Source organism: Zootoca vivipara, chromosome 5 (genome assembly GCF_963506605.1).
Source record: "Zootoca vivipara chromosome 5, rZooViv1.1, whole genome shotgun sequence".
NCBI lineage: Eukaryota > Metazoa > Chordata > Lepidosauria > Squamata > Lacertidae > Zootoca > Zootoca vivipara.
In genome coordinates, this window is record NC_083280.1 from 45,966,026 (window position 1) to 45,978,382 (window position 12,357).

Sequence of the window (12,357 nt, forward strand, 5' to 3'; positions counted from 1 at the left end):
ACCATGGTTGATATAATGACTGGGATGAGCCGAGCCCCCTCCCTTTGGTTCACGAAATCCCCACTATTCCTTTCTCCTCTAGTACAGCTTTAATGAATCACATTTAGCTACCACCTAAACTTAACTATGGGCTTCTGAAACAAGCCAGCTTCAAAACTGCAGTAGTGTGAAGATGGCTTCTTTCAAACAAGCCATAGTTAGGATTAACCATAGTTTGTGGGGCTTGAACAATATGTCGCACTGTGGTTATTTAAAAAGAGATGGAAGCAAATGCTTCCAAACCTCTCCTTATGGCTATGAAAGGAAAAGGGCACACCAAGCAGTGGGAGGTTACTCCTCATTCCCACCATGGATCAGTTATGGTTCATCATGATGTCTGAACACAGCCATTACATTTATCTTTCTCTAAATGTAACATTCCGAACTTGGTGAGTGTTTGTGTCATGAAGTGATTAAAATCACAAGCAATGAACCAGAATCCCCCAGTTTAAGTCTCTGCCAAAATCAATGGGAGTAAGAAAGATTTTAAAGCTTGACAAAAGATTTCAAATAGTGTTACACTTCCTCAGGGGACACTCTCTAGCAACTGAAGTAAGGGAGACATCTGGGATTGATATTCTGGACTCAGTAAAAGTACATGACAACATTAAGTGAGCTCTTGTGCAGCTTCTGTTCACTTGTGAGGCATAGACAGGAGAACTCCCTGGTGGATTGTGATTGCTAGTTGCAATCCCCAGTAGACTGGAACATTTCTACTGGAGTATCATTGACTTTAGTTGGCATGTTAAGGAATATTTGAGCTTTGGGTTGTAGCTCTGTTGTGCCTCTGATATCAGCTGTTAGTAGGGCTACATTTTACCTAGTAACATTTTAAAGCTATAATCACTATAAAACGTTGCTTCCCTTCTAAGGCAGACACACTCACCTGCATAAGTAGCTTTGTCCTTTGTTGAAATAGATCTTAGTCCTCCTATCAGAAAAAACAAGAACAAATGCTAAATAGTCTTCCTACATGCAGCCACACTATTCCTAAATGAAATTCAAGCCAGGGCAACAGCTGCCAATCCAAATAAGCATCATGAGAAAATAGTTGCAGTGTGGCTTCACTGATCAGAGAATAGGGCCACAATTTTGCAATTTTCATCATTAAGGGGGTAAATATTAGACAGGTTTCTGCAACTCACATTGGAATTGTTTTAAAATGAAAAAGGATAAGAAACCCTAAAAAATAATGGTGCAGAAGCATCCGCAAAAATAGAAAGCAACAGTTGCAAACACCCACACACAACCACAAGAAAGGTACCTTTAAAGAAAATGTCTCTCCCCCTCCAAAAAACCCGACTCACCCTAAAGCACTTCTTTCACCTCCAGAATGACTATAGCAACACCTCAATTATTTCCTGCACATGGCACTTTCTAGCAGATGTGTATAGAGGGGAAAACACTATTTTATCATGTGTAGGTGCTAGGAAGCCACAAAGTACAGCCACTTCTCAACACGTGATTCCATGGTACAATAGCCACCTACACAATTTTAATGTATGTTACACAAGTGCACACATTTATTTCTATAGCTATGATGGAAAAATATTATTCCTACTTCAAGGCAGAGAATCAGAGGTTTACCATTTGTTTCTGATTTCAGATAGGAATCTCCAGCATAAGAGGAAGAGAAAGCCTGCTTGTCTTTCTTTAGGGTGTCTTCTGAATAACAGCCTGTAAACAGCCCAAACAAAATACATTTAGCAGTATCTCAAAGTAGGTATCACACCTGGTTTGTCTGAACGGACCAAGTTCCAGTAGCATTGGAACAATCTTCTTCCTCATTCATGCTGACTTAGTTATTATGGGGTAATTACATTGTCCACCCAAAATATGACTCCACTGCTCCCAGGATAACCACATAGCCACTGATTATGTGAATACACAGGGACTGGAAACGAGCTCTCCACACTTCAGATCAGGGGCTTTAGAAGCAAACCAGAAGTGACTGGGAGAACCTTTTGGCAGATGCAAGTTGCACTGCTTCCACAGATGCTCTCAATGGCAGCACAGACAGCTGGGCTAAGAGCCACCACATGCTGGTCACTGGCTGCCTAATGAGATGTAGCACAACCAACCCCTGAAAAATACTTTGCATACATGCACCGTAGGACCAGTTCATATGTTACCACAAGAGTTTTACACAAACTACTTATAGTTTTTGAATATTCAGTGGTCTATGAATCTTGATAAACAAACAAAAACAGCATAGGAGCTGGGAGTCAGTTAACAATTGCAGGGGAAGGCATTATGCTGTTTCCCCATTTAGACCTTACTAGAGTAGTATAAAACTAAACTATAGGAAGGCAGCTTCTACCCCACCAAAGTAATGTCTGAGTTAAGTCTAAAGTCACCAATGGGTGTGAGACATGAGAACGAGGCAGGAAACAAACCTCCACTGAGCCCAGTGCCGGAAGCACTGAAAACTTTTCCACTGTCCTTGGTCATGATCAGCAGCTCCACATCTTTCTTGGGAGCCACATTCTCTTTCTCTAGGAGCAGAAACTTGCAGTCCTTGCGCAGGATGTCATCATTCTGAGAGCCTGTAGTAGTGGCAGCTGGATGCCATTGAAAAAGGTAAAAGAAAATGAAAGCATGCAACTATTGCACAATAGCCCTATGAATATTCAAGCTGTTGGCAGGAATCTGCCATTTCCCTGTTCCAGCCTCATCATATATTTTGGGGACCTGGACATTTGGATTTCCACATTTAGGGGATAACCTTTTAGTGAAGATCTGTCAGCTGCCAGACTACAGAGTTTGGTGGCAGACCATGCTTAAGCGGGTGGCATGCCAGATACACCACAAGCATGGCAAAAATGGCAGGAGAAGGACTCAGACATGCTGGCAAAGTGGCTCCACACAGGGGAGGAGGAAGGGGGTGTGGTGGGGGTGGTCCGCCCCAGGTGTCACCACTGTGGGGGGGTGATAAAATGCAGGGCAGCACTCACCAGTGGCAGGGCCTGCAGCACGCCAGAGCCACACGTCGCTCCTGGCTCCGCACTGCCCCAAATGTTCCGCCCACTGCCTCCCCCTCAGCTGTAGGGTGGCTGAGTGAGAGGATGCAGGCAGACTCCTCAGAGTCCCCCCAGAGTGTCCTGCCCCGGCTTGCCCCGCCCCCGGGCACAGAACATGCGTGCCACCCCAGGCGCCCAATCGGCTTGCTCTGCTGCTGACTACACAGGCAAAAGTTGGTCCAATGTTTGCCAGGAGGATACTGATCAAGTTCTGAGGCTGTACATATGCATAGTGTGTGATATTTGAGCTCTTTGATCCCATCCTGCAGGGGAACCCAAGTTCTCTTGGGAGCAGTGTGTTGCTGCTTGCGCTGGCACTGTGGCATAACTGCACTATGGCCATGCCCCCAGATCAGCTGGCATGGAATGGCTCCCTCTGTTCTCTGGTTGGTGTGAGTGCATAGCATCTGCCACGCCCTGGGATTGGTGGGCAATGCTGCTGTTCTGAGGCATTTACATTCTTTATTCCCAAGTGCTTTCTCTTTCTATACTGGACTGAGCACGTATTGGATAGGGCAGTTGTTCTGCCGGTGTAGCGGCAGCTGATCTCTGGCCTCAGTGTAATTGCAGTAGAGGATTGCTTTGCCCATTTTCAGACAGTTATTTAAAACTCCACAAATGCTGGATTCAGACGAAATGCAAATTGGGTTACAAATTTATGCTGGGTAGAAAGACACTTTTGCTAACACCTTCAGTACATATATAACAGGGGGAAACTCATTCTATTGAATTCCTGCCATAGTTGTTAGAGGCACTGGAACATGCTAGAAATAAAAAAGGTAAAAACCCTGTCCAAAAAGGATGTACTGTATCCAAAATATATTTCTGCTAGGGTCTTTTGGCCCTTTCTTCTGTAGGCTCAAATGTAAATTTAAATATTTGGACTATCAAAATGTCATTTTCAGTATTTGGACTGTATAATGTCAATTTCAGTATCTAGACTTGTAAATGTCTAATTGCATTCTGTGCTTTGACACCCTTGGCAATACTAGCAAAGGCACCAAAAGCACCAGCAAAAGCACAGGGTGGGAAAAGTCTATATGGGTGAGAACAGGGCATAAATCCTATATGGGTGACAGCAGGGTTTTCTGCTGTCTTGATTAAAATATGTTCTTTTTTAGTAATAATGGGTTTGTGGAATTGCCATGCAAGCAACTGCTGTCTTTGATTTATCCAACAAGACTATGAAGAAATGTTTCTGTGAAGGCCGTCTGGTATAAAGTTTGAATTAAGGACAATTATATCGGTTTTGCAATTAGACTTCATGATGTAAATCCAAGTCAGCTCTAGCTCTGCTTTGAGGAAAAATGGCTGCAAAACAGGCACTAGGGAGAATATTAATCTGTTCTCCAAGCGCTTTAGTGCACTAGGCCTTTATTCTTATTTTCAAAATGCAGCAGCTGCATCTAGTGGAAAGTCTGGATAACAACACACATGATGGGAATTTCAGTCCTGTGATATCTGGAGTTCAGTTTAGTTTCCAACATTTCTACATCAGTTTGTAATTCTCATTTTTTTTAAAAAAAAATTGTCAGCATTTTAGTGCAAATTTATCCTAATAGGCATTTTTTGGTATACGATTTTTGCAAGGAATTTCCCCTAATATAATGTATTTTTATATTGTTGTGTGTTTGCGGGGGGTGGTCAGTCTATATGAGGCCCGAGTCCCTTCTAATCCCCTGCATCCAGCAAACATTTCTATACATGAAAAAATAGCCACTAGTGACACAACCCCACCTCCCCATTCCATGGCAGACATGTGTATACTAGATTGCAGAAAAGGTCCCATATAGAGACTGGTTTTCCATATACTGTAATGCAAAATGAAAATGAACATTCACCAGTTGTAGATGAGGTGGACACACCAGTGCTAGTCACGCCATAGCTCTGGGTTGTATTTTTCTTTGCTCCATATGCTGTTGCTAATAAAGGAGAAGAAGAGAAAACTGCTTCAGTTCACAGTTTGTGGAAGCCAAAGAAAGAGATCTAGACATCTGCTTCCCCACCACCACCTTTTTTTGGGGGGGGGGAGTAATAAGCAGAGGAAAAGGTACCTCTTTGCAAAGAGTTGCAAGTTACTAATCAATAATATTTTATTTCATTTTATTAAAGTTCAAAGCATTTCAATGCAATAATCCAAACAACCCTTATAACAACCCTGTAAGGCTGGTGAGTATTATTGTGGCAACTTGGCAGTACCGGGTACTTAGTGTTGTGACAACACTTAGGTACAGTGTCTGCTGTCCCATCTCAACTAATCATGTTTGGCTGTTTGTACTCATAGTACTCAGCATGGGTTTAAGCATGGTTCCCAAGTAACCTGCCTGGTCCCTGGTTTTAGTATGCCCTACTCTCACAAACCCCCTCATGACCAAAGGGTGCTTGGCAGTGGAATCCTATACATATGTACTCCCAAGTATGTGTAGCTGTATATGATTGCACTGTGGTTAGCGTATGGGTATAAGTGACTGTTTCATCAATATCTGGAGCATTAAGGAGTTGCTTTGTACTCAGACAGACTCTTAGTCCCTCTAGCCTGGTATTCTCTTCTGCACAGACTAGTAGTTGCTCTCTGGGGCTTCGGGCACGAAAGTCCTAACTAGAGATGCTGCGGCCTTCTGTATCCACAGCTTGTGTTCTATCACTGTCTATGGCCAGGGCCAGCCCACAGCATTTTGCTGTGTGAGATGAAGGACCAGAAAGCACCCCTTTCTCTACTCCATGCACAGAAGCCAGCCAGAGGGGCAGCTGAATCTTGCTTCAACAGTAGAAATGGGACAACTTCTTTCACTGCATCTGAAGCATCAGGCTGTGTGGCATACACAGCTCTGCCCTCCAACAAAGCGAGTGGATACAGGTATCAGGAAGAACAATCAAGGGGCTGTCACTGCTGCCTATCATAATCTACCGCCTGAGGTGTTTATTTCACGTTGCCTAATGCTGGGGCCAGGTTTATAGCCCAGTGCCTCCCTTGGAGCATCCAGTCACAACTGAAGTTAGTGAATATGCACAACATCAAACTGTCTACAAAGGCCTGTCTGAGGCTAATCCATGGCCAACATGTATAGAAATAAGGTTTTAAAAATATTCCATGAGGAGCTGAATTTCTCAAGTACATGTATGTCACCAAAATGGCTACTAAACTAGGTATTTTCATAACGTTCTGTTACCTTACCTGCGGTTGTGGTTGCAGTATTGGCAACACCAAGTGTGCTTGGAGCCAGGTTGTTCTGAACACCAAATACTGCAAATAAAAATATCCTGGGGTGAGGTGCAAGTTTATAAAAAAGCAAACAGCCATAGTGACTCCCCACAGGTAAGAATGGTCTGAAATTAACCATGCCACAAAATTGAAGACTTTCACTATACTGTACCTAATAAACTGAGCTAGTATGTCATGTTTCATATTCATTTCTAACTGTCCTCTCAGAAGTGCACAAATCTCTAACATATTATACAGGAATAAACTTTTATTTTTGGGAAATAGCTTGAAAGTTCTCTTTAATATTTAAAGTTTAGAGGAAGGGTGTGGAAATATCCCTTGCTGATTCCTAGGTTGTGAGAGACTTGCAAGGCAAGGAATTGCCTTGCAAGCCTGGATGCCAGACCTGAAGGCTTTGCCCACTCACCTCCTGGCTTGGGTTACAGGTAAGGACATCCCTCTGACTGGCACCCAGGCTCAGGGACACACTGCAACATTTGTGTTGCTCATTTCACTTGTATTTATTGTATGTATTTATGATTATCTTCAATAAATATTTTTTAAAAATCCTCTGCTGCAAGAGTTCTAAGCTATCCCTCAAACAGGCACTTCTGTTTACAAAGTGGGAGCTTTAAACAAATCCCACAAACTAGTCCAGGTGTGCTGATGCCACTGGCATGAAGAACTGGAGACGAAACCCTTTGCATATCCCTCTCCTGAATGCCACGCATCTTGACAGGTGGGATCAAGGAGGGAGGGAGAAAACGCACCTGTGGAAGAACTGCTGAGACCAGCATGCAGACCTGGGGAACTGGGAGCCAAGTTGTTTGGGACGCCAAACACTGTGGGGGAAGGTAGGGGGGGAAAGGAAGAGAATGTTGACTATGTAGGTGAGGTCAGAAAGCTTCCAACACATCTGGGATGTGACACAAATCACTTGTCCTGTAGCAGAATGATCAGTAAACTTTAAACTTTTCCATTTGAAGTCCACACACTGAAAGAAGTCTCTAAAGCATGGCGGAGGGGTAAACTGTGCCCCTTTATATCTGGACAGCTCCTGCCATCAGTGACCATTGACTATGTTGGCTGGGGCTTATGGGAGCTGGAGTCCAACAACATCTGGAGGGCCATAAGTTTCCCATCCCTAGCCTAAAACCACTGTGCTTCGCCCTTTGCAGACATCTACCCTAATCTTGCAAGCTGTTGTTTAGTTTGTTGCTTCACAAATGTTCTTTTATTGGTATTCAGTTGTACTTAGAGCCATCTAAATTTGCTTTACTCAATTTAACCTTCCATTGAATAATATACATGTCTGAAGTGAATGAGTTCAGTAGAGGGCACACATCCCACCCTGATCCGATATATTGTCCTCAAATTCCAACAGTCACTCAGGCAATTTGGCCTGAAGGGGAAATTCCTTCCCAACTTCCAATATCACTTATACCCAGACGGTGAAGGCAAGTTCTGAAACCAACTGAGGAATGGCAATGAAAATGTAGGAAAGCAATGATGATACAGAATATCCACACTGCATGCTTCCTTCTTGGTCTTTAAGACTTCTGGGATCGGGTAACCACAACTGGCCATCTCATGATTTTCAGAAAAAGTTATCTCAGAGCTTGTCTGCAGAATTGCTATGGCCGCTGCTGTGAACATGTACCTGATCCAGTAGAGTGTGCTGCCGTGTTCATCAAAGAGGAGCTCTGAGTCATGTTGTTGTGGTAGCCACCGAGAGACGACCCTGCAGGCAGGGTGGAGGACCACATGTATGCGGGGAGTGCAGCATTCAAGATGGTCGTGTCGTATGTCCCTGACACTGGAAGAAAAATCAACAAGCAACATTAAAAACCATATTTCTTTATATACAACGCATGATCCTTAGGCAATGTGATTTCTTTTTCTGTTCCTCTCCCCTAAACAGCACCATAAAATATGAAACTTGGTCTGTTTTTGGTGTTTCCCTTTTTTTTAAAAAAAACAAGTTTATATAGTCTTCAGAGTTATAGAGAAAAGCATGAATATGTGCTTCAAATTGGTTTTAAAGCAGGCATGGCTAACCTGTGGCTCTCCAGATGTTGTTGGACTCCAACTCCCATCAGCCCCAGCCAGCATGGCCAATAGTCAGGGATAATGGAAGCTGTAGTCCAGCAATATCTGGAGGGATAGAAGTTTCTCATCACTGTTCTAAAACACCATAAAAAACCAATGTGATCCCTAGCACAGTTTTCAGCAGCCATGGAATTGGACATCAGCAGAGATCCCTTGTTTGATTCAAATTTGCTTCCTGCAGTTGCTTCCTATTTGTCAGGAGTCACTCCTGAGTCCTGAACTTCTAGCTTTCAATTAATACCTCTGCCCTGGTCTTTAGTCTAGAACAGGGGTGGGAAACCTATGAACTACCGCTCCTATCACCTGTGATCATTGGCCATGGTGGCTGGGGCTGATGGGAACTGGAGTCCAGCAACCCCTGGAGGGCCATAGCTTCCCCTTACCTAGTGTGAAACTACTTTTGATGAAACTAAAAAAAGTATTGCAATGGTGCCACTCAATCACTGCCAAGAGATTAAGGACTGAAGCCATTATACTTCACTCCACTTTTGGGGTATCAAGAAAAAGCATGCACCTTTGGACAATCCTGTGATCCTTGCACTGTTGGTCTGAAAAGAAGACGTACATTTGCAGCCTCTGCCACCCATTCCACCTTATTCTGTGATTTGATAGATTAGAAATATGCTGGAATTCCAGCAATCAGATACCTGATTGGCTGCTCTCTGTCACCATTTTGGTTTCCACAACAGCTTTTTTAGGTATCGGGAGTGTGCTTGATGGGGACCGAGTTGGGCTAGCACTAGCTGACCGACTTCCCCGAAGTAGTCGTTTGACATCGTCCAATTCTGTCCCTAAAAGAGAAAAGAGATATTGGAGACTTAAGGCCAAAACTTGACAATGTGGGTAGAAAATTAAAAGCATGATGTTGGTAGAAAATTGTATGCTTTATATGTTTTGGTCTTTAAAATGACAGATGCATCTGAAGACGAGCTGAATGGTGCAAGCCAAAGCTACACACACACACACACACACACACACACACACACACACACACACACATTATACCTCTGAAGCATATTCTTTCCCTCAAAGACTTCTGGACACGGTAGTTTACCCCTCGTAGAGCTACAATTCCCAGCAACCCTTAACAAACCAGTGCCCAGAATTCCGGGGGGGGGGAGGAAAGAGAGAGAGAGAGAATGTGCTTCAAACATGCTTCAAAAATATAGTGTGTATGCAACCCTTGTCTCTGTTCTGGCTGGCCCACCTCAACATAAAGGACTCTTCCTCCCTTGAGGCCACAAGTAATTTCTTCATTGGATTATAGTGATCCTTGCTCCTTGTGTATTTTTGTCAGCCCCTATAGAGTTTCCGGCTAACAGATATTAGGAAAATATCAGATGGCATCATGGAAAAAAAGGGCTACCACATGGTCAGAGGAAGAGTTCATCACTACAACTACTGGATTATTAATCAAGGAGATTCAGCTACCCTTTGTTCAGTCCACAAAAAAACAGCTCAAGCACTTACACCTGGTTGATGGAGAAGCACTCTGCAGCCTCACTCGAATTTCACTCTCTGTACAAGACAAAATGAAAGAGGCTTATTGTGAAGGGAGAGGTAATGGTAACTGGATACCCTCTACACACCTTTGGCATGAAGAAGGTTCATTGCTACTGGTTGTTAGCTTGGCATTTGGTATGTTCTGTCAGTATTTAGACCACATGCAGCAAAGTTTGAAAGGAACAGAATACTAATTTTTCCTACACCACGGCTTGTCTAATCATTTATTTTATGAGTTTATTATTAGAATGCAATGGTGACAGCAACTTTTATAAAACTGCACTCTGCTTACATTCCTAGACCTCCCACCAGCCCAATTTTTCTTTTACATAATATGTGCTGACATTTCAAAATGTCGCTTTCCTCAGTAGCAACCTGCAGTGCCTCATCATAGCAAACCAGGTTTTTAAAAAACTTGTGTGACTTGGCATTAAAGAAAAAAGCTTTCAAAACAAACAAACAAAAAACCACTTAGCATGCCCACACACTCTTGGGCATGCCCAAATTAAATATTTGGATCTCTACAAAGTGTATATTATATCTTACCACGAGTTTGGCTTCGCCCCCTGGTAGCAGAGGAACCTGTGAAAACCAAGGAAAATGTTAAATGCAATTGTTTGAAATTTTATTTTGAAAAACTGTGATCAAGATGACAAGGTTGACGAAAACCCATAATTATTTGAGGCAGGGGTTCCCAACAAAATTTTCCCGAGGACCCCTCATCGAGCCGCTATTGTGACAAGGACCCCCATTAATTCCTAATCCTAAATCTAATTCCTAATCTAATTTTTCCAGTAAGCTTAACACTGATCTTGGAAGGGTTAGGTTCAAGGGACGCCGACGATTTAGGTTCAATGGACACTGACAAGATCGGTTCGAGAGTCACTCACTTACTTGCTTGAATATCAAATGCATTATCTTCCTCTTCATCTGTAGGCCTTTGTCATTTTAACGAACCACTTTTTAACCAACGTTCCATTTTTAACTACACAAACTGTAGCTTCCGTGAAAAACAACGCTTTGTTTACAAACACGACTGTTTTGCAAAGAGGCAGCGCGCGCCAGGGAGGAGGGAGGGGAATGGAGAAGACAGGGTACCTGCGCAGTAGCGCACAAATGAAGCCGACGCGCGCAAAGCATCTTGGGGAGGTGAGCGTTAGTAGAATGCGCGCGCTGCCTCTTTGCAAAACAGTAGTGTTTGTAAAGCGCCACCTAACGGCATACAGCAGAACTACTGCCTCTATCTAATTCTAGTTTTGCGCTAGACTCTGCTCATGCAGGAAGCGGACAAAACAAAAAAAATGTTATCATACGAAATATATTTAATATATTTTTTATTCTAATAGCATCTTGCGGACCCCTCTGGCATAGCTCGCGGACCCCTGGGGGTCCACGGACCACCTGTTGGGAACCACTGATTTGAGGGAAAGAAGGTTCTTTGAATAACCTGCTTTAAAGGTATAGGGCAATCCTTAGAAAACATTGGAAGAATGATTTATGCTTCCAGTGACAGGGGAATGAGATCCTATATCACTCTTCATCCCCTCCGATGTCACCCAGATTCCTAGGGCCTTATCTGTAAGAGTCCTGTATTGCAGTAGTTCAGCCAGGAATGGGAAGCACTGGCAGTAGTTCTACAGCTGCGGTAACTGGCTCTTGGGCTTCCTTTCAGCTTCCTGGGACTCGGGTATTCACACTGGCACAACAGAGATGGAGTGGGAAAGGGGTATGCTTGTGCTGTCTGTTACTTTTGTAGATCAGGCACTTCTGCATATTATCCCCAAATATTAGACACATGCATTTCAGCTTCTTGTCTACTAAAGCCAGAGCTATTAGAAAGATCCCATTTCTTTCTAAATGCAAAGCTCTGCACCAGATGGAAACACGACAGCTAACTCAAATCTGAGTTGTTTCCATAATTCATTCTAGTGCAAGTATATAGGGATTTTTTCAACATTTTGAACTCCCAGACCATAAGGCATTTAATGTGCACCTGCCCTCAATTTGGTCTTCATAGTATTAATAAAAGAAATGTACCAAAATCTTTTCTTGGAAACTCTGGAGAGGAATTTGCGCTGGAGCTCCCTGCAGGGAAAAAACAAGAAGATTTCATATTAAAACTTAACTGCATGTGTTATATGGAAAGGGGAATTTCAATAGTATAACGTATCAGCATCGTGGTATATAGAGTATCCTGTAGTTTTCTTTGGAATTAAAAGGTGTCCCAAGGACATATGCGGAAGATCCATTGAATAGTCTGCTTGAGAAGTCAGGAAATGATCTTGGCAAAGTGCAGAGAGAGGGTTATCACTGCTGATGAAAGTGTTATGTTAGACAATGGATTACAGTGCTATAGTCCAAAAAGGCTAAAAGGATCATGAATTGATATGACAATGGGGTGGGACTCATTGGAAGAACAAAAGGATCAAAAGTAGCAGAAGTACTGTAAAGGGCAAGTATACACTGGCCTGGTTCACATGTCTG

The 12,357-nt window shown here is 43.1% G+C and overlaps 1 protein-coding gene across 1 annotated transcript in view; it reads right to left on the reverse strand.

Moving 5' to 3' along the window:
* COL17A1 (collagen type XVII alpha 1 chain) overlaps positions 1-12,357 on the reverse strand; it is a 63,194-nt gene that overhangs the window by 35,973 nt on the left and 14,864 nt on the right. Inside the window, exons 6-16 of the mRNA XM_035133915.2 lie at positions 11,911-11,958; positions 10,420-10,455; positions 9,841-9,888; positions 9,018-9,161; positions 7,922-8,077; positions 7,032-7,103; positions 6,235-6,303; positions 4,901-4,981; positions 2,436-2,600; positions 1,627-1,716; positions 926-970 (exon numbers count right to left, since the gene is read on the reverse strand). Coding sequence (XP_034989806.2) covers positions 926-970; positions 1,627-1,716; positions 2,436-2,600; positions 4,901-4,981; positions 6,235-6,303; positions 7,032-7,103; positions 7,922-8,077; positions 9,018-9,161; positions 9,841-9,888; positions 10,420-10,455; positions 11,911-11,958 — 954 coding nt within the window. The remainder of the gene's footprint in view (positions 1-925; positions 971-1,626; positions 1,717-2,435; positions 2,601-4,900; positions 4,982-6,234; positions 6,304-7,031; positions 7,104-7,921; positions 8,078-9,017; positions 9,162-9,840; positions 9,889-10,419; positions 10,456-11,910; positions 11,959-12,357) is intronic.